The 21,348-nt window shown below is 44.1% G+C and overlaps 1 protein-coding gene across 7 annotated transcripts in view; it reads left to right on the forward strand.

Moving 5' to 3' along the window:
• The window catches only part of CNOT4 (CCR4-NOT transcription complex subunit 4), a 117,342-nt gene that overhangs the window by 42,989 nt on the left and 53,005 nt on the right, over window positions 1–21,348 (forward strand). For all 7 annotated transcript variants that reach the window (XM_044983111.1, XM_044983126.1, XM_044983140.1 and 4 more), the window contains exon 2: window positions 7,315–7,581. In XM_044983111.1, coding sequence (XP_044839046.1) covers window positions 7,408–7,581 — 174 coding nt within the window. In that variant the 5' untranslated portion in view covers window positions 7,315–7,407. The remainder of the gene's footprint in view (window positions 1–7,314; window positions 7,582–21,348) is intronic.

Here is a 21,348-nt window from a genome sequence, read left to right on the forward strand (position 1 = left end):
ACAAGAGAGCTGCCCCCTTCTGGAAAATGTAAGGTATTGGGATTCGCAGAAACAAGCCTACCTCTTGCCAGTGCCCTTTAGAAAACAACTAGATTGGGTTACAAGCTGTCAGCTCTGTAAAGAGCTGTGTGGAGTTGGTGAGGTGGTTGCCGCTTGAAAACCTTAAATACAGAAGATAGCACACCACTGCTGCCCCTCTTCCCCCAGTCCCAAGTAAAATAGGAGGAAAGGAGTGGCAGGGTGTATATCCTAACTAAATCCAAAACTGGGCAAAGCCTACCAGCCAAGTAGAGAAATCCCTGAAGGTCACTAAACTTCGTTGAAGTTTAGGCAGTTTTCGGCCCCGAATGCTAGACTAGCCTTTGTCTTGGGTTTGGTTACAAAAGGTTTGAGAGACTGTCAATTTAGCTAGTTTCAAAACAATCATCTTAACGTAAACAAATAAATAAAATCCAAATCTCAGTAGCACACTCTTTCAGTAGCATGCTCTGAATTTTTTTCTCCCAGTGTTCTGAAGGTTTTTTCTGCTTTGCTATTATAAGGTTTTTTTTAGGGCTGTCAATCAGTTAACTCAAGTGATTAACTGAAATTGATTGCAATTAAAAATTAATCTCTATTAATTGCAGTTTTAATCATACTGTTACATTTAAATTTGTATTCTATTTATTACATATTTTGCATGTTTTTCTACATTTTTATATAGTAGTATGTTGTAACTGAAATCAGTGTATATTTTTATTACAAATATTTGCACTAAAAAGGATAGATTAAAGAAATAGTATTTTTCAATTCACCTCATTCAAATACTGTAGTGCAATCTTTGTCATGAAAGTGCAATTTACAAATGTAGATTTTTTGTTATATCTCTGCACTCAGAAACAAAACCATGTAAAATTTCAAAGCCTACAGGACCACTCAGTCCTACTTCTTGTTCAGCCAATTGCTAAGACAAACCAGTTTGTTTACATTTAGAAGAGATAATGCTGCCCTCTTATTTACAATGTAACCAGAAAGTGAGAACAGGGATTTGCATGGCCTTTTTGTAGCTGGCATTGCAAGGTATTTATGTGCCAGATATGCAAAACATTCATATGCCCCATCATGCTTCGGCCACCATTCCAGAGGACATGCTTCCATGCTGATGATGCTCGTTTAAAAAAAAAATACATTAATTAAATTTGTGACTGAATTCCTTGGGGGAGAATTGTGTGTTCCCTGCTGTTTTCCCTGTATTCTGCGATATATTTCATGTTAGAGCAATCTTGAATGATGACCCAGCAAATGTTGTTCATTTTAAGAACACTTTCGCTGCAGAGTTCACAAAATGTAAAGAAGGTACCAGTGTGAGATTGCCAGTGATAGCTACCGCACTCGACCCAAGGTTTAAGAATCTGAAGTGCCTTCCAGAATCTGAGAGGGACGAGGTGTGGAGCATGCTTTCAGAAGTCTTAAAAGAGCAGCACTCCAATGTGGAAACTACAGAACCCGAACCACCAAAAAAGAAAATCAACCTTCTGCTGGTGGCATCTGACTCAGATAATGAAAATGAACATGTCTGTCCACACTGCTTTGGATTGTTATTGAGCAGAACCTGTCATCAGCATGGACGCATGTGCCCTGAAATGGTGGTTGATGCATGAAGGGACATATGACTCTTCAGCGCATCTGGCACATAAATATTTTGTGATGCTGGCTACAACAGTGCCATGAGAACGTCTGTTCTCATTTTCAGGTGACGTTGTAAACAAGAAGCGGGCAGCATTGTGTCTCCTGCAAATGTAAAGAAACTTGTTTGTCTGAACGATTGACTGAACAAGTAGGAGACTGAGTGGATTTGTAAGGCTCTACAATTTTACATTTTTATTTTTGAATGCAGTTTTTTGTACATAATTCTACATTTGTAAGTTCAACTTTCATGATAGAGGTTGCATTACAGTATTTGTATTAGGTGAATTGAAAAATATTTCTTTTGTTTTTACAGTGCGAATACTTATGATCAAAAATAAATGTAAAGTGAACACCGTACAGTACACTTTGTATACCGTGTTGTAATTGAAATCAATATATACCTTTACCCCGATATAATGCTGTCCTTGGAAGCCAAAAAATCTTACCGTGCTATAGGTGAAACCGCGTTATATCGAACTTGCTTTGATCCGCCGGAGCGCGCAGCCCCGCCCCCCTGGAGCGCTGCTTTACCACGTTATATCCGAAATTGTGTTATATCGAGGTAGAGGTGTATTTGAAAAGGTAGAAAACATCCAAAAATTTCCAAGAGCGAAATGGACTCTATTGGCTTGGCAGAACTTTTTTTTTTTTTATGATTTTGATGAACAAGATTGGTTTTGTTTTTAAGCATTTTTTATTTTGGCTATTTAAATTTTCATAATTGCAGGAAATGGGAGCAGTCAGACAATTTTATGACCTATTGAGATTCAAAAAGTTAAAGCTTTATCATTAAAACACAAATTGTCAACATCTGGTGTCAAAATGTGTAAAGTAAATATTTTTATGCCTTTAAACTCTTAAGTTCTCAAGCAGTATTTTTCTTACTTTGTCTATCTGTAAATTTTGATTATTATAAATGAAAATTTTTGTCAGTTTCTGTGTATGGGGAAATCAACTTTTACCATCGTTTTACCAATAAAAATCAAATCCTTCCAAGTCTAACTTTACAATGGATCAGTGAAGCTGACTAGACACAGCTGTCAAGGGAACCAAGTAAACAAACTGAAAAATGGAGAAACTTTTTCACTTCTTTCTAGTTATTTGGATCTTGGGTGTTTAGCTGTGGTAGGCACACAGTTTTCAAGTAAGTGTAACTTTTCAGGTTGAAGGCGTCCCTGGCAAGAAGCCTATTAATTAGTTTCATATTTCACATATTTGCTTTTCTTATGCAGACATCCAACAATCTGGAGGACAGTGCTAGATAGTGTCCAGCTGTGCTGCATCCTTGTGTAATGTTTTAAAAGAAGGTTGGCACCAAGGCTCTCCCAGAAACTGGAGGTGGAACTATTAGAGCCCAATTTGGCTGTCTTGTATTGTCTGACAGCTTTTACTTTTGATACCTTTGAGACTTCTGAGAAGATATATTAGTTTTTTTACTTTCTTTTGCAACGTGATCTTGAAAACCAGATACTTTTGATTTAAATGCAAGATATTAAAAGGGGATATGATATAGTGGGAGAGCCAAGATGATGGCAACAATCATTCAAATATTCTGAACTGCCCTTCAACTGGTATGACCTTATTGCTGATTAAATATCCCTATTTATTTTAGTGGCTCTATATGAATAGTCCACTAATGCTGATTTGTTCTGCCTTCCATTTACTATTCCATTATGGATAATGAGCATTGTTCTGGTGTGGCAATGGCACACTATCCCAGTGTATTAACATCCCTGCAATGGGGAGAAACTTGTGTGGAATCTCTTTAAATAACTTTTTCCAGAATAAATAAAAATGTTGCTTTTCTCTTAGTTTCAAAACCACAGCACACAGCTGCTCTTTATCCTTGGCTGGAATATAAAACAGGCCTATGGCAGACTACGCAACAATCTACTGGCTTTATTACCAGTAGCTGCTGAACTCTTAGTGCTAACTTAAACAGCTCATAAATGTTAATCACTTTGCAGTTTTGCTAGAGAGCCTGTCTGCATGTCTGAGGCGCTGGCTAATAAGTCGCATGTTTTTTGTGAACTGGTGACTTTTTTTAGCAGAAGGTCCAAATAGCAACTTCAGTTGTCAATAGAATTATTAAATATGTTGGCATCCTTTTGAAATTGTTGGCATTGCTTGATTCAGACATATTTGCCGTACATACAATGGAATGAGTAGACTGTTCAACAGAATACATTGTTTGCTTACTGGCCTGTTTTGGACATCTGACTAAATTTAATCCAAATCTAATCTGAAGAAATTCCATACAATTCTCCCTGCACTTCCTAGATAGAAACTAATTCCACCACTTATTCAGTTTAGGTAGCCTACTTCCAGCAAAACTGATCAGATTAAATACATATGCAATAACTGTATTTAATTTTTTGCAAATTTAATGTCAGGAAATGTAAAATTTAAGTTTTTAATTGAAGTGTTAACTTGACATTGCACGCATTTGCTTAGTAAACCCTTAAACAGCAATGTGTTAAGGTGTCCGTTTTAACAAGAGAAACAACATAATACAGATACATAAAATAAGGGCAAATTCCAAGGCATGGGGACTCTTATTTTATTTTTAATTGTTTTGTACAGAACATATTACAGAAGGGCCCTGAATCTGACTGGGGCCTCTGGGTGCTACTGTAATACTGCCACTTATAAAAGAATTATCTTGTAGCAATCCTAACTCTTACATTTGATTCTTAACTATATATCCTACATTTCGTTAGTATGTTTTTTGCTTTTTACCTTCCTAGGGAATCAAGTAGGAAGGAAAGGGGGCGGGAATTGGGAACAGCAGAAATATTACTGGTGCATGCCAACTAGAAATATAGTACCTTTTGATACGTCTGCTCCTTTTAACCTCATCATTACATGACCATTAAGGATAGTGGGCACTTAAATACACACTTGCTTTTTTTTAACTAGGACTGCACCGGACTTCATGTTCTTGAGGGCCAATGTTCTATTTAATTTTGTCCATCCATGTTCGGAATAAATTTTATGTGCACCGAGGTATCTGTGGCTGTGTGCCACCAGTAGAAACAAAAGATCTAGAGATGTATACTTTTAAAAAGTTACCATAGGGATAATTACTCCAGCCAGGGCAGGTTAGGCATTTTAGAACTCACTACTCAAAGAATTTAAGTGTAAGAGGAAAAAAAATGAAATGCATAGACCAGTAAAAACACTAAAATAATACACTTTGAAAGAATAAAATTATGGCGAATATATGTGCATTGCAGGAAGTACCAAGAAGTAATAACAATGATACAAGTATGTGTTGGGAGGTGAGTGTGAAAGAGACTGCATGTGATTCAGAGACTCTGTGTGTGCCGACTGCTGGGGAAGTTTCTGAGAGATACCAAGCGCTGTCTCTTCACGGCACTCACTGGAAGCTCTCTTGCTCTGTCCTGAGCCCTGTCTCCCCTCCCCCGCTCTGTGGAGATGGGGTACATGGGCTGGAGTGGGGGGAAGAGTGAGCGTGTATGAGAGAGAGAGAGACTGATTGCTGGGGAAGTCTCAAACCATGTGCTGTCTCTTTAAGAAAGGCACTTGCTCACGGTTCAGACCTCAGACTGCAGTAGCTCTGAGTCCTGAGCCAGCTCTGTGGACCTCGTCTGCTCTGTGGAGATGAGGTGCAGGGGGAGGGGGAACACCCGGACATCAGCTTCCACCCTCTCCCTGCTCTGCACAGGCAGCAAGGAGGGTCCTGGGAGAAGCTGCAGGACAGAGCAACACGGCTGCAAAGCAGTGGCAGGAGGGGCACCTGAACACTCTGCTTATCAGCCGCCCAACCGTGCAGCTTACAGGGAACACAGTTGAGGATCCTCCTTTTCACCAGACTAACCAGGGATTGGTATCAAAACCCTCCTTGTCGTCTTCCCCATCTAGGGAGGGGAGGACCTGACAGACCTGCTCCTCAGACATGTGATCTGGGAGCGGATTATGGACTTGCTCCCAGTCATGTATTTTAGGCTTCCTCTATACTCTTCATACAGGCAGTATGTCCTTCCAATTCTCTTACGGTGGCCAACCACACTTCTCTTAGATGGTGCTTAAGGTCCCTGCAATGACAGGAAAATGATTAAATGAGATAAATGTCACCTGCACCCATGTGCTGCAGAGGAAGGCGAGCCCTGCCCCCATCCCCTAAAATCACCGCTAATCTGATCTGGGGAAAAATTCCTTCATGACCCACATAATGTGATCATTTAGACTCTGAGCATGTGAGCAAGAACTAGCCAGCCAAGCACCTGAGAGAGAATGAGGTGGAACTGAGCAGAGCCCACCTCACCAGTGTATCATCTCTAGCTGTGGCTGTCTCTGTTACTTCAGAAGGAAGAAGCAGAGGAAAAACCTCCCAGAACACACTGGGGGAATATCTTCCTGGCCCCCTGTCAGGGGCTGGCTGAAGCATGAACTTTAGGAACTTAAGATATAAACCGGAAGTGAACCCCAGGGCTGTTGAACCCTGCTCCCCGTCCTCACAAACAATATGTTGACGTCTGCCTGCCAAGTTTCAAATGTAAAAGTAACAATTCCCTAATCACAGATTTTATCAAGAAAAGCTTAATCCATCTCCTCTGTCAGCGTGCGCACACGAATGGATTTTTCTCTAGGCTTACAAATTTTACATTTGAGCAAAGACCCCCCCAATTATTGAAAATCTTTTCTAAAAACTATCCTTTTGGAAGAAGTTGAGCACTGAAAATGGGTGTTATAACAGAAGCTGTTTTAAAAACTTAGCTGTAGTATTAGTTATGCAAAATGTGATTAGTTAAGCAAATGCAATAATAGCTTCTGGCAGCATACCAATGTTAGTGTGAATTTGACATTGATAAAAAGCTCCAGAGTGATGCCACTAGAAAAAAAGTAGTAGGCTGGTGGACTACAGAAAGTGGGTTGATCAGTTGTGGTGAACAGGCATATGTACATATCAAACATAACTTAATGGGCAGCCTTCGCTACTCTCAGCAGTGTCCGAGAATGCAATAGACGCAAATTGAATTCCTCTCTCATATAGTTGTTTCAGGTCAGGGTTGAGGAAAAGAGCATTCACTGCTTTTTTGTTAAAGTTCTGTGCTTAAAAAATGTTTCTTAACCTACTGACTGAGACTGGATTTGAACCAGTGAGCTTGAAATGTTTCCAAATCTCTGCAATATTTTATAAAGCAAGTAAGTTCATTTTTTCACTTCATTGCCAATTCCTGAGTTCAACTTCAGACATTCCCTAAATTGATCCAGGAAGGTTTGCATATACTCCATGTATTGCTTTTAGGTATTTGTGCTCATCTGCAAAATTTCAAACCTAGGGTTTGTTGGGCAAGGGCACTTGGTCAGCAACAGTAAGAGCAGTGCTCCTTTGCTAGGTAGGGAAACATCAGTAGCACCTTTCCAACAGCTCATATGATGCAGAAGCAGAAGGAGAGGCTCAAGTTTGACTTAGTGAATAACTCTTGTAGGAAAGACTACGGGGGTGTAGAGAGAGGAAAAGCTGTGGAGAATTGAATAGATACAACCAAAAGTCTAAATCTGTCCTTTGGGTTTTCTGTGCTGTTAAAACGATTTTTGCAGTATTCAAGTTTATACTACAGAAAGAATGCAGTATAAACTTGAATACTAACTCAATGACACATTTGTCTTTTCTTGCAGATCTTCAAGTTGCTCCATTTTAATTTTCAGTGCAGACCTTTCTGCTCACTTAAGTTATTATAAACTTTTTTGCTGCTCTGCAAACACGTGAAGATGTCTCGCAGCCCTGATGCGAAGGAAGACCCTGTGGAATGCCCCCTTTGCATGGAGCCCCTGGAGATTGATGACATCAACTTCTTCCCTTGCACCTGTGGCTACCAAATTTGTCGCTTCTGTTGGCACCGTATCCGCACTGATGAAAATGGACTTTGTCCTGCTTGCAGAAAGGTAAATATCCTGGAATAACTGCTTGCTTTGCATATGTCATGAGGGTCTTGCATTGGTTAGTACACTCTTTTACATCAGGGAACCTTGCTTCAAATGAGAGTGTAGATCTGGTGTGAGCATCTCATTGTCTGGATCCCATCTGTACATATCAAAATCATTATGCAACTAGTAGTCATCTCTGCAGAATAAATCCAGAAGTGGAATAGCAGTGGAGCATGCAGGTCAGGACTGAGGTGTGTGGGTAGAGTTGTTAAAGGAGAACTAAAAAAAAATCTGGGAATCGGGATTGTGATGCACTGGTGTATCTGTTTGTGGATAGATGGTGAAGATTGAAACAGCAGGATATGCTGCAAGTGAGCATTAAGGTCTGGTGGTAGAGCTGTGTGGGAGTTCATAAAGCACCCCTTTTTGCTGTACCTGTTGAGCCAGAGCTATTCATTTTTGACACCCACTTTACAAGCTATTAACTCTTGGTGAGAGTGCTTGACAGGTGTCTAGTTTCTTCCACCTTTGTCACCAAATGCTCAGATGTACTTTGAGTGCCATACTTACGACTTCGCCCATTCTGTCCAGTCACAATTCCAGTTACCTGACATGTTTTGGTTGTCTGCTACCCTCTTAAACTCTTTAAAACTGATCTTCAAGTCTGCTGACCTTCCTGTCTCCTAGGGTCACAACCTTGGAATCTTTGACTTTTCTCTTTTCTTTCCTCCTCATGTAGTCTCAGCTAAAATCTGTTGCTTCCTTCTGCCTTCATCACCCAACACACCTCTTCAGAAATCCTTGGTAATGTCTCCTTTGATTATTATAACTTCCTCTCCTGTCTCCTAGCTTTTCACCTTTTTCCCTCTAAACCCAGTTACAGAGGTTCCCCCCCCCCCTTCTTCCCCTGTTCTAAGCATGTCCCTCTCCTCACTGAATCCCTTCATTGGCATCTTGTCTCTTACGGCATCAATTCCAGCTCCCTGTCTAGGCCCTAAGTAACCTTGCTATACCTGCATCTGTGCACTTGCTGCCTCATTCTTCCATAAGCACCTTCAGTCATCTTACCATGTTGCTCCTTTTGGGCCTTGAGTACAGTAAAGAAATTTTGGCATGCTAATCACTGTTTGGACTCTCTAGCAAGCCTGAAAAGCACCACACATCAACATACAGGTGTAATCAGTGGTGCACAGAAGCTAGCTTCACTATTTTGGATTGGACTTTCTACAAGGAAGACTAATCAGTGTCATCAGTCACTGTCTGTCTCCACCAGTGCAATGCCATTGTCGACAGTAAATTCTGTTGTAATAATGCCAATGATATTATTCCTTCTGCTACAGTCCCACAGTACCTGTCACTGCTTTTGGAGCCTGTCTGATTTACCTTCTGTACTCTGCTGGCTTGAGGACAAGCTTTCTGGAATCTTTTTGCCTGTACAAATACTGCTTCATGCCCCTGAAATGTTGTTGTACAGTATTTCTTGCCAGTATTCACTCCTTTGTGATTACTGTGTGCTTGCAAGCTGGTTTTGGAGCATGTCTCAGAAGCCACCGTAGAAATATGCTGCCAGGTATTCCTCAGCAGACTTCTGGGCACTTGTGAATGTCTGGATTAAGGAAATCGTTACAGCTGACCTCTTTAATTTGGAACACTTTGGCTCATGACTGGGTGTCCGAATGCCTTACTGAGCTGAATATCATTTGCTCAGGAAAATAGTGTTGGGAGAAAATAGAAGGACTGGTGCTGCAATATTAATAAGGCTGGGGATGTCAACAGCCATTCCAGGGCAGGGAGGAAAATCTGCCTTTATGATGAACCAGACCATGTTCTTGGCATTCTCCCATCTTTGGAGCATGAGATGCTTTTGGACAGAACTGTGGCACCCACCAATGGGCTGTTGAGGAACCTGGAAAGAAGAGAACACTGCCTTCCAAGGTGCTCTGTGAAACCAGTTGGGCAGACCAGGACCTAGGAATGCCAGAGGCTCTGCCAGGATCCCAGTAACATCTCTGTCTAAAACTCTAGAGATGGTAGCTGCAGCAAAAGCAGTCATGTTGGTTTGTGAAGATGACACCTTTGGAGACTGAAAGGATATCTGTGCAAGGTATATGTGTTCATTTTTTTATCTCAGGTTTTTGCATGGTTGGGGTTTGGAAGCAGTTTTCTGGGTTCACGTGAATATTCGTATTGGTGTGAAACAGGATGAAGATGTAGCATCATGTGAAGATAGGAGTTCCTCTCTTCCTGCCTGCCTTTTCTAGTTCCCCTGGTGCATCAGTGCTCTAATTCCCTCATCCTCTGGATATTGCTAGTTTTGGAAGTCCCACCTGTAACCCCCGTCACCACCTTTCCACATTCACCTACATGGATCAGTTGTTCTGAGGGCAGAAGCACCCTGCTAGCTGAGCCATGCCTTGTGATCATTCTAAGGCTAAGTGCACTGTACGGTCTGGTGTAGAGTATTCACTACACACCACATCTCACCAGCACAGGTATAAACCTCTGTGTAGATGGTGAGCCATTGCTTAGGTGAACAGAATGTGCCAGAACCCTAGGGCATATACCTTATGTGGCTCTCTGCTCAAGCAGTGTCTCCTCCATCTACACTGCTGTTTTTAGCAATTTAATGTCCCACTCCTGGAGCCTGCCTCTCTCTGCCGCACGGAAAGGCTATGGCAGGAGAGGCAGCAGGCCAGAGGCTCATTGACATAAGCATATTGACTCACTCCATATTTCTCATTTCAGAGACCACTTCTGCAACAAGGCAACAAATGGGAAATGTTTGGCATATCCATTACATGGCAGGAATGTGACCATGCATCTGGGAATACAAGAAGCAGAGTGCTTGACAGATCCCTTGGCAAGGAACAAAAACTAGATCTGTTTTTCAACATTCAGAAAAACATGTAAAGGAACAATTTTAAGTTTGAAGGAAAATGCAACTTCTCTTTAAATGCCAAGGGAAATTTATCCAAGAGGACAAAGAATGTGTGAGGGGCTATGTACATCATGATAAAGAAATAAAACTTCAAGACAGAGTTCCCCTGTGAACTTTTGATGGAGTACATGCAGTGCCAACGGCAGTTTGCACAGTTAGCCCACATTTCAGCATAAAACAAAAGCTGGCTTGCTGTTTTTTTGTTATGTATTAGCTACCTTTTTTGAAGGTCGCTTCCATGTTTCGTGGTAAAATAAATTATGCAAATCAATCTCAGTTAATAGTTCTGTAGGCATAGTTGAATTACCTTAAACAACACTGCTTTACTACCCCTATATCCTCTGTGTCCAAAAGCATCTAAATGCTGGTAATATTTTTATTAAAAACTAATTTATTCATGGTATCAAACCCAGTAGCAACTATAGAATCAGTGATATTAACTTAAACTGCTAACATTTCAGTATGCCGCCTGCAAACATGAAGAGTATTGATCCCTTTGCATTCCTACAACGGCAGAATATGAGCACAAAGCAACTCTGGTTTGGTTCATATGCCTGTTGCAGTGTTCATAATAGTCACACTTTTGGTGGCACATCTTCATTGTTCACCTCATCCTTTGCTGCAAGACTCATGCCTTCCTCTGTTCATTGTCAACACCTCCTTTGCTTTTACAATATTGGACAGAATACAAGAAGTGGATATCATGACACTGTTCACTGTATTCAGTAGGTACTTCCACTTTGCTTTCAGCCTTTCAAAGGCACACTTGACCACCTTCCTGCACACAATTTGTAGCTGTACCACTGTCTGGGCTTGTGTAATCGGGATGTGACTTCTTGACTGAGAGAAGCAATTGATAAGCAGTTGCTGAGAATCTGTGGAATGGAAAGAGTACTCCTGTCCATTCCTGAAAAGTTGTCTTTAAAAATTCTTGTACAGTGCACCCTGCCTTCCCTCGCCTGTTTCAGTAAAAATCTAGGAACTATGCACCATGATCTTGTAAGGCTTTTGCCACTATGGAGTTGGTAGACTTTTGTTTATTCCTGGGCTTGATCAGGTGCGCATGAGTTCTTCTATAGCTCCAGCAATTCAGGAAACCCAGCTGTTCAAATCCATCAGTGGTCTTGCAAATGTTTGCTAGCTTGATTGCGTGCCCCTGAAACACTTGATCTCTGTTGCGATATTCAAGGGTTTCCAGTCCCTCTGGTGCCTAATTGTCCGGTTGCTATCCAGGGTAGACACCTTCCTTGGGACAAACACTGCTTTTTTCTACAGAGAATGACGCGCTCATGCAGGTGATCTGAAGCTTCCCGAAGAGGTGCAAAAGTCTCCTCCTTCAAGTAGTGTCCCTATGGGTGCTCCACTGTAGGTGTATCTGCGTCCCTGTGCTTCTGATCGGAGATTTTGGTAGCGGTGTTCATTCTGCCTGCACATGAGTTCTCCCTACCTTGTGCTCTGCCTTGAGGCTAGCTAGTACTGCATGGTTGAACCATTCCCAGTTCCTGTTTAGCTGCACCTGGCCTGAGACAGAGTGAATAGCAGTCCGCTTTCTTTGTCAGAGTTTGAGTTCAGTTTCTTAGCTTCTTTTAGCATTTCCATTAGAATTTTCTTAGTTTGATAGGGTTTCTAGGTTTTTTTTTACTGTTTTTAAAAAACAAAACAAACTTTTTTCTTTCCCCTGTTTCTTCCCTTTTTCCTATCTGAGGTCACCCCCAGTAAGGGGCATGACCTGGGTTTAAACGGTGTCTTTCCTGCAGGGAGGCAGCAGTACCAATTACAGATGATACTGCTGCTGTGTCCGATGCCTCTGAGAGGCTCACATTCCACAGAAATGTACCTTCTGTCAGCAATTGAAGGCTAGATCCTGAAAGAACCAGGAGTTAAAGTTGAAACTCTTTATGGAGGATGTTCGTTGACAGGCCTTTGACCCTGGTCCCAAATCCCCTCCCAGTGAAGATTGTCCCCAGAGCCTACTACATCTAAAGAGGGAGAACCAAAGAGGAAATCTTCGTACTCTCCTCTCAAAGCCTCCAAAAAGAGAGCTGCAAGTCCTCAAACTGAGCCCTGGACCAGCCAGAAAGGTCTCTGGCATGGTCAGTCATCTCAGCACCGATGGCTCCGAAGCACAGTATCCAGAGGGCACATGGGTCCTCCGGTGCAGACACCATCTATACACCTAAAGACCTGAAGGGTGGAGGCTCTGAAGCGGTGGCACCACCTGTCAAGGGCAAGAGCAAAGACAGTACTCACATGGAAACCCTTGGTACCAGCTACTTCCAAACAACCCTCGGCAGACTGATCATCTCGTGCAAGATCTCTGCCAATTTTCTCAGTATTGGTGAATCAGAGCCAACAAGCCCTGATGGTACTGATCACAGCAGTACTGCAGGAGTTTCATTTTCCCAGAGATCTCATGGTGGCTTAGACTCCAAGAGTTTCCTGCTTGCTTGATATCAGGGCCCCGATACTGAGCACATCTCGATCCCTGGAATCACCACTGGCACCAGGGTGTTTGCTTCCAGTCTCCTTGTTGGTTCCAACACTGTCCAGTGAGGACTCAATAGTGACCAGGATGATATCCTCTTGCTACCCTCACACCATGGTCCATCTCTTCATCAACCAGGGCCCCTCCAGTTACACCATCAGTCTGAACCTCAACCTTCTTGGTATGACCACCTGTGAGTACAACCATGCTGGGAGCGTGGGCAGCCTACAGGTACCATACTTCTCAGGCATCTGGTCTCCTTCAGCCTTTGCATCCAGAGCCCCAGAACCTCCAGAGAAAACTTGAGGAGCAGGAGGCCAGAATAAAGAGGCGGTGCACCACCAACCAATATCTCCTCCTCCTCACTAAGTGAGACAGTGATGGCCCCCTATAAAACTATTTCATGATCTCACAAAAACGGTAGCAGACACTACAAATTTCCCTTGAGGAAGTGAGACCTGACACACCCTCCAGTCCCAACCTGCAGATCCTCTGACTCAAGGCATTGTTCATGGTTCCAACACAGAGAGCTGCTGCTCCGAGGAGATACAAGAAGTGTGTTACACAGTAAAAAAAATTGGCTACCTGCCACATTTACCTGCAAAAATAGAAAAGATTCCAGATTTGGTATAATTCTAAACAAGTTACCTTGGTATCTTCCTCCCTCCCCATCTTGCTAAACTACATAGGCCTGTCCTCTTGAGGCCTGCTATCTCTCAGCTCACTCAAAGTACATCATGCGGCCATAAGGGCGCTCTACCAGCAGATAGAGGGATACTTGGTTTTCACCCATCCAACAACAAAGAAATTCCTCAAAGGCGTAGGAAACCTCTTTCCTCAAACCAGGCACCCCATTCCAGTGAGGGACCTAAATGTAGCTTTAAAGAGCCTAACTAGACCACACTTTGAACCTATGGCCCCTTGTTCTCTTACACATCTATCAATGAAGACAGCATTCCTTGTAGCCATCACCTCAGCATGGAGAATAGGGAAAATAGCAGCATTAATGGCACATACACTCCTTCACAATTTTCTTTTAAAGTCAATCACTCTGAGGCCACACCCAAAGTTCATCCCCATAGTCACCTCGTCTTTTCACATGAAACTGTTCATCACCTTCCCACCTTCTACCCAAAGCCTCATCATGACAACAGGGAGGCTACACTACATACACATGATGTTAGGAGAGCCGGGGCCTTTTATTTGGACAGGACAGGCCTTTAAGAAATCTCCTAGGCTCTTCTTCTCAATTGCAGAAAGGTCAAAGATGCGGCAATATCAGCTCAGAGACTCTACAAATGGGTCTTGAATTGTATTAACTAGTGCTACCATGATTCATAATTTGCTACCCCCACCTGGAATCTTATATGCATTCCATGAGAGTGTTTTCCACCTCTGACACCTCCATTAAAAATGTTCCCATACCCAAGTCACTGCCCTGCAGATTTCTGGCATCTGCTCATACTTCTGCAGAACACTGTACGATTACAAGATTTTCAGTTCCACAGTATTGTCATCCATAATAGACTAGACTCAGAAGCTCTGACCCTCCATTGGGGATACTGCTTGGTAGTCACCTACTGTGGAGCACCCATAGGGATGCTACTCAAAGAAGAGGAAATTACTCTCCTTGTGCAGTAACGACGGTTCTTCAAGATGTGTGTCCTTGTGGGTGCTCTGCAACCCACCCTCCTCCCTTCTACTTTGGAGTTCTCAATAGAGGCGCTGCAGTAGGAAGGAACTGAGGGTGATTCACCCACATAGTGCTAATTAGCCTCAAGAAAGAACACAAGGGAGAGAGAACACATGTGTGGGCCAAACAGTGCTACCAAAACCTTGTCAGGGATGCAGATACACATACAATGGAGCACCCATAGCGACATCGTTACTGCACAAGGTGAGTAAGTTCCTCTTCCTCACTTAGTTCTGCAGTTAACTTGGGTAAGCAGCTATATCCAACAACCCTCACACCATTTGTAAGCATGCTTCTGACCCCAAAATGGCATGCAGTCCACTGAACTTCATCTTGAAGTAGCTCATGGAGCTGATTACTTTGATCGTGGTGGTGAACAGAGCCTTTCACACAACATGAATCCACTGTTGGTCTCTTCCTCTGATTTACTGTGTGTATTACTAGAATTTGGTGCCCTTTATCTCCTGGCTCACCTGGGATGCTTGGTGATTTAATATTCAGGATCTCCATTCTGGGAAAAAAGGATGCATAGAATGGACACACTACCCATATGCTTTACATTGGGGCAAACTGTTTTAGTTTTAAGTGGTATGGTTACCTATTATAGATGCAGCCTTGGTTTCCTTCTGTTCTTAGCCTCAACCCTCACTATCCCCTATAACTGAAAGCCTTCTTGTTGTGTGCCAAACAGCCTTTCCTGCAAGTTCCTCCTAAGAAATTCCACCTACTCCTAGGTAATAATCTTTATCCTCTTCGTTATTTAATCTGCATACAATTAGACAGAGCTGTTCAAGTTAAAAAAAAAAAAAATTCCTTACCTCAAAGAGCCAGCTATCTGTGAAATGTCATATAAACTTAATGCTGTGTCCTTATAAAAAGTTTACCTGTGTCTGTTGAAAACATAACTTGTGATGAGCATGGCTGTGACAAGAGTGGATCAATGAGTATGATCCAACAGTTATTCAAGTGAAGTGTGCATGAAGGATTAACTGTTGCATGGGGTTTGTTCTTCAGTTGTGGTGCTACAATACCTTGATTTTTGAGCCACACTTCCTTAAAAATCCAAGTTCAAGGGTAGATCAAGTCAATATGGTGTTGCTGTGCATGGAGTTGAATGCATCTTTTCCATTAACACTAATGGAATGTTTAGACTTTTTAAAATTCCTATGCCTGGCAATGAAAAAGTATATCCCCAATACTTTCAGCACAAACCTTATCCTCTGCATACCAGCTCAGGTACTTCTGATTAGCTATTTGTCCAGGACTGTGTAGAGAGACAGTTTGTTTGGTATCCTGCCTCTAGCATTGGTCAATATCTTGTGCTTCAGGGGGAAGGTTAAATTCTTCTATAATGCACTAGTCAGTCAAGTCTGTTGGGTGTTAGAATGTGGGGAGAGAATGCCCTGTTTTCCGTGTAATTGAGTAAGTTTCACATTTTAAATTGTCAGCCCCAGAGGAAATTCTGTAATATGTGCACCTGTCATATCTTTAGCATTACTTCAGTAACTTCTTCATTCTTATCAGTTTTAAATATTTGTCTTAAGATGCATTGTGTGTATATATATTGTTATATAAACTTTGTTACTGTATGCCTCGAACTGTTATGAAGACTAGTTATACATTTTATAACTTTGAGTTTTATTTTCAGGACTGAGAAGTGGGCATGAGTGCCTTGGTGAGCCGCAGGGTGTGGAGGATAAATGTGTAATAGCCTTGACATGCTTTCTGAGTTGTATGTCTTCACTGCAAAAAGGGGTGGTTTTACCTTAAGATGGCTATCTCAGTGTAAAGCCCTAGGAGTGATGAGGCACTGTAGTTCTTGTTCAAATGCTTGCTCGTGTCCATTCCATGTTACGTATGTGTGTGCTGCATGCACCATTGCTGGAGATTTTTCCCTCAGGCTGGCATCCATCAGGCTGGCTCTAGAGCCTTCTTGTGTGCCATATAAGGAGTGCCACCAGCCATGGACCCTCTCAGTTCCTTCCTACCACCTGTGCTGATTGCTGAAACGTCTCCTCTTGCTGCAGCAAAGTGCCTATGAGTGGTTGTCTTCTCTGTATTGTAAGTTTAGTTATAGTGTATATATTGTAAATAGTTTTACTGTAGATGGAACCTCCTCCCTTATCGTTAAGGGGTTCCCATCACCCCTGGAGCTGGGCTTCAAATGTTTTGCCTCCTGGGGCAAGCCTATGCCTGTGAGCAACCCACATTCCAGTTTTGTGAAGTGTCTGGGAGAATCTCATATGAAAGACCACTGCCAAATTTGTCGAGACTTTAAGCCTTGCAAAAAGGACGTAAGGCTGTCACACCTAAGGCTGTCCTAATGGAAGCCGCTTTTTAGACTGGCTTCAGAACCGAGCACTTCGGCCTTGGTGCAAAACACTCCTCTGGCACTGTGCGCATCCCGGCACTACTTTCCATCTCTGGTGCTGAAGAAGAAGCACAAAAGGCAGCACACTGACAGAGGGCACTCGCCAGTGCCAAAGACTGGCAATCAAGGGGAAGGCAGTGGAGTTCAACCTGCGTCGGGCCACTCTTCCATCTCCAGTCCCAGGGTGGCACCGTCGAGATTGTTGAGTCCGGTGCTGGATCCCTCACCGACGCTGGAACGTCATTGCAGCGCAAGCAGAATAGTGGTGCCTCCAACTCCGGAGGCCTTTGCAGTGGTCAGAGATTTGCTGTCACTCCCGGTCCTGCCTACCCTGTTACATCAGCTGTCGGCTCCATCAACCTCGAGCAAGAGAGAGCATGGTGCTCCGAGCACCTTTGTCACCTGGTCCTCTGGTACCTTCTAGAGGGAAGCGGTCTCTTTTCTCCTTTTTTGGTCACCGGACCCTCAGCACCAATTTGGAGGCAGCAAGAGGGACTGCTCCCCCATGGTCACCTAGAGAAGACTCTTAGGCTGAATGTAGAGTTCCGCGTTGGACTCAAAGAGCCATCAGTACCCATCCTACATGCCATCGGACCTCAGTGCGGGTTCCCCCGCTGGTGCCTGGCCAGGAAGACAACGATATATGCAGTGATCATGCTGGAATCCTTGGGGTTTCCCCCCCGGTACAGGGTCCACCCTCCCACCGATCATCTGTTGCTTCTGAGAGGTGGGCTCCCACTCCTCCACATTCAGCACTGGACACAGACTCCAGTACTGACCCTAGTACTGATCTACAGGATGTGCCCCCTATGGAGGTTACTGAAAACTGAAAAAGAGAAAGAAGCCCCCTTTTCCAGTACAGGCCTCTTCCTTCTCCTCCGCAGATGAGGTCATCTCAGGTCCGAGCAGCTCGCTACCACAAGATGACTTTCGGGCTCATCAACAGCTCCTAAAGCAGATGGTGGCTAACCTGGGGCTAGAGATTGAAGAGCTCAAGGAATCCTCCCACAGCCTCATTGACATTCTGGCGTCAGCAGCTCCATCTAAGGTGGTCTTACCCATTAATGAGGTGGTAATGGGTCAGGTCAAAGCCCTGTGCCAGAACCCATCTTCTTTTTTAAATGAAGGGCAGAGGAGAAATCTGTGCCAGCCAGTGGGTATAAGTATCTGTGTACTCACCCCACTCTGGGATCCCTCGTACCACTGCCTAATGAAGGACAGACAGGACTAGTCAAGTGCTACTCCCAAACAGAAGGATGCAAAGAAATGTGATCTATTTGGGAGGAAAATTTATTCAACAGGTGGTCAGCAACTACATATCTCAAATCAACAAGCCTTACTGGGATGATACGACTACAATTTGTGGGACTCCTTGGCCAAATTTAAGAACTTTATGCCCCAGGAATTCTCAGCCCTCTTAGAGGGAAAGAATGTTGCCAGAGCTTCTCTCTAGGTGGCACTGGACGCAACAGATGCATGGTGAGGACAATGGCCTGTGCTGTCACCATGAGACGATGCTCTTGGCTGCAGCCCTCAGGACTCCCTCACAAGGTCCAGTAGTCAATCCAGGGCCTCCCTTTCGAAGGCTTCTCATTATTTTTGGAGCAGATGGACACAAGACTGCACGGCTTGAAGGATTCAAGGGCTCGCCTCATGTCCCTGGGCCTCTATGCTCTGTCTACTTCGAGGAAGCATATCAAGCCCCATCAGCCACCATGCTTCCCAACTCTGTGTCTGAGAAGGAACCCTGTAAAAGAAAAGGGAGAGTTTTTATAAGCACTGTCAACCACTTCCATCCACCTCAGCCTCCCAGCTGGGCTCGTGTAGGCACTTTGGTGGGCCTAAGCAGGCCTTTTTGAAGGTGTGTCCCAGGGCGCTATACCAGTTCCCCCCCCCTCAGATCCTGCCTCCCCTTTATTTTTGGACTGACTGTCCCACTTCAGTCCGGCATGGTCCCACATAACATAAGACTGCTGGTTGCTAAATACAGTTTTTTCATCCACTCCTCCCTCCTGCCCCCTATCCCCATCCCTTTTCAGGGACCCTTCTCACAAGCATCTCCTCACCCAGGAGGTGCAGACCCTCCTACAGATGGGGGCTGTGGAGGAGGCACTGCAAAACTTGGGGGAAGGAGATTTACTCCCAATATTTCCAAATCCCAAAGGCCAAGAGAGGCCTTTGATCCATCCTGGACCTGTCGCCTCAACAAATATCTCAAGAAACTGAGATTCTGCATGGTCTCCCTGGCCTCCACTATTTCCTCCCTAGATCCAGGGGACAGGTACGCCACCATCGACTTGAAGGACACTTATTTTCACATTTCTGTGTTCCAGGGCCACAGAATATTTCTCAGGTTGATTGTAAATCAGACTCATTTCCAATTCACTATTCTTCCCTTCAGCCTGTCCGCAGCCCTTTGGATCTTCATGAAGTGCATGATGGTGGTAGCTGCCTTCCTCAGATGGCAAGGTGTTCAGGTCTACGTGTACCTCAACAAGTGGGTGATCAAGGGTTGTTCAGAGGCTCACGTAAAGACCAGCATTAGCGTGGTTCAAGCTACTTTCCGAGTGCTGGGCCTCTTGTTAATTGAGGAAAAAGTTGACTTATTTCAGTTCAGAGAACAGAGTTTATCAGGCCAGGGCTTGACTCAACCCAAGCCAAAGCCTTCCTTCCAGAGGTCTGATATCCAAAGTCATAGTCCATCCAATTACAACAGCCTGGGTTTACCTCAAGCTACTAGGTCACATGGCCACATGCAGTTATGTGGTCTGGCATGCAGGCTACACCTCAGGCCCCTGCAGACATGGTGAGCTTGATTTTACTCCCCGAACAGACACCAGTTAGACTCAGTGCTTGCTGTTTCAACACTGGTTCTCTCTTCCCTCGACTGGTGGAAGGACCCACAGTCGGTAATGACGTGAGTCCTGTATCTCGCCCTGACTCAGCGTCCCTATTCTCGGACATGTCAGACCTAAGTTGGGGAGCCCACCTCAACAGACTCAAGGCTTGTGGTCCCAGGAACATCTGTCCCTGCACATAAACATCAGGGAACTTAGCCTGCCAACCGTTGCTTCCCAAGGTCTCAGGCGAGGTGGTGTGAGTTCTGACTGACAGCACCGCGGCCATGTTCTACCTCAACTAGCAGGGAGGTGCTCGATCCTCCATCCTGTGTCAGGAGGCTGTCCGTCTGTGGGACTTCTGTGTGAAGCACTCAATCCACCTCAAGGCTTCACATCTTCTGGGAGCCCAAAACACACTGGTGGATCATCTCAGTAGATCCTTTTCCTCTGACCACAAGTGGTCCCTTCACCTGGAGGTCACCAGGTTCATGCCCCAAAGGTGGAGGTCTCCCCAAGTGGACCTGTTTGTGACCAAGCAGAACAGAAAATACCATGAGTTTTCTTAACTTCATGGGCACATTCCAGGCTCGCTCTCTGATGTCTTCCTGATTCCATGGACAGAGTTCCTGTTCTATGCATTCCCACCGGTTCCTCTGGTTCACAAGGTCCTCCTGAAAATCAAACTGGACAAGGCAACAGTTATTCTTATAGTTCTGGCGTGGTCACACCAACACTGGTTCAGCATGCTATTACTGCTGTCAGTAGCAACCCTGCTTCCTCTCTGCCTGGACCTAATCTCACAAGATCATGATCAGTTACTCGATCCAAACCTTTGCTCCCTTCACCTAGCTGTATGGATGTTACATGGCTGAACCCAGAGGAGCAGACCTGTTTGGAACAAGTTTGACAGGTTTCGCTGGGTAATAGGAAGCCATCCACTAGGGCTACCTGCCTCAACAATTGGATGTGTTACTTGATACGGTCATCCCAATGAGACCTGTCTCCAACTCGGTCTTCCCTTCAGTCTATCTTGGACTACTTGCTCCATCTAAAACAACAAGGTCTGGCTCGTTTCTATCAAGTTGCATTTAGCAGCAATTTTGGCCTTCCAGTGACCAATGAACAGTAGGTCAGTGTTCTCTCACGAAATGATAGTCCCTTTTCTTACAGGGCTGGAGATACTTTATCCTTAGGTCTGCAAGCTAAGCTGATCTCCCCTCCACTCCCCCCCGGGGGGACTTAAACATGGTTCTGTCAAGGCTCACTGGTCCTCCATTTACATCGCTAATGTCATGCCCTCTACTGCTTCTCTCTTGGAAGGTCACCTTCCTCATATCGATCACCTCATCCAGAAGGATCTCTAAAGTCAAGGGCCTTGCATCAGAGCCACCATACACAGTTTTCTTCAGGGACAGCGTCCCACTGCACCCCCGCCAGGCCTTCCTGCCAAAGGTGGTT

The sequence above is a fragment of the Mauremys mutica genome, chromosome 1 (genome assembly GCF_020497125.1).
Source record: "Mauremys mutica isolate MM-2020 ecotype Southern chromosome 1, ASM2049712v1, whole genome shotgun sequence".
Taxonomy (NCBI): Eukaryota; Metazoa; Chordata; order Testudines; family Geoemydidae; genus Mauremys; species Mauremys mutica.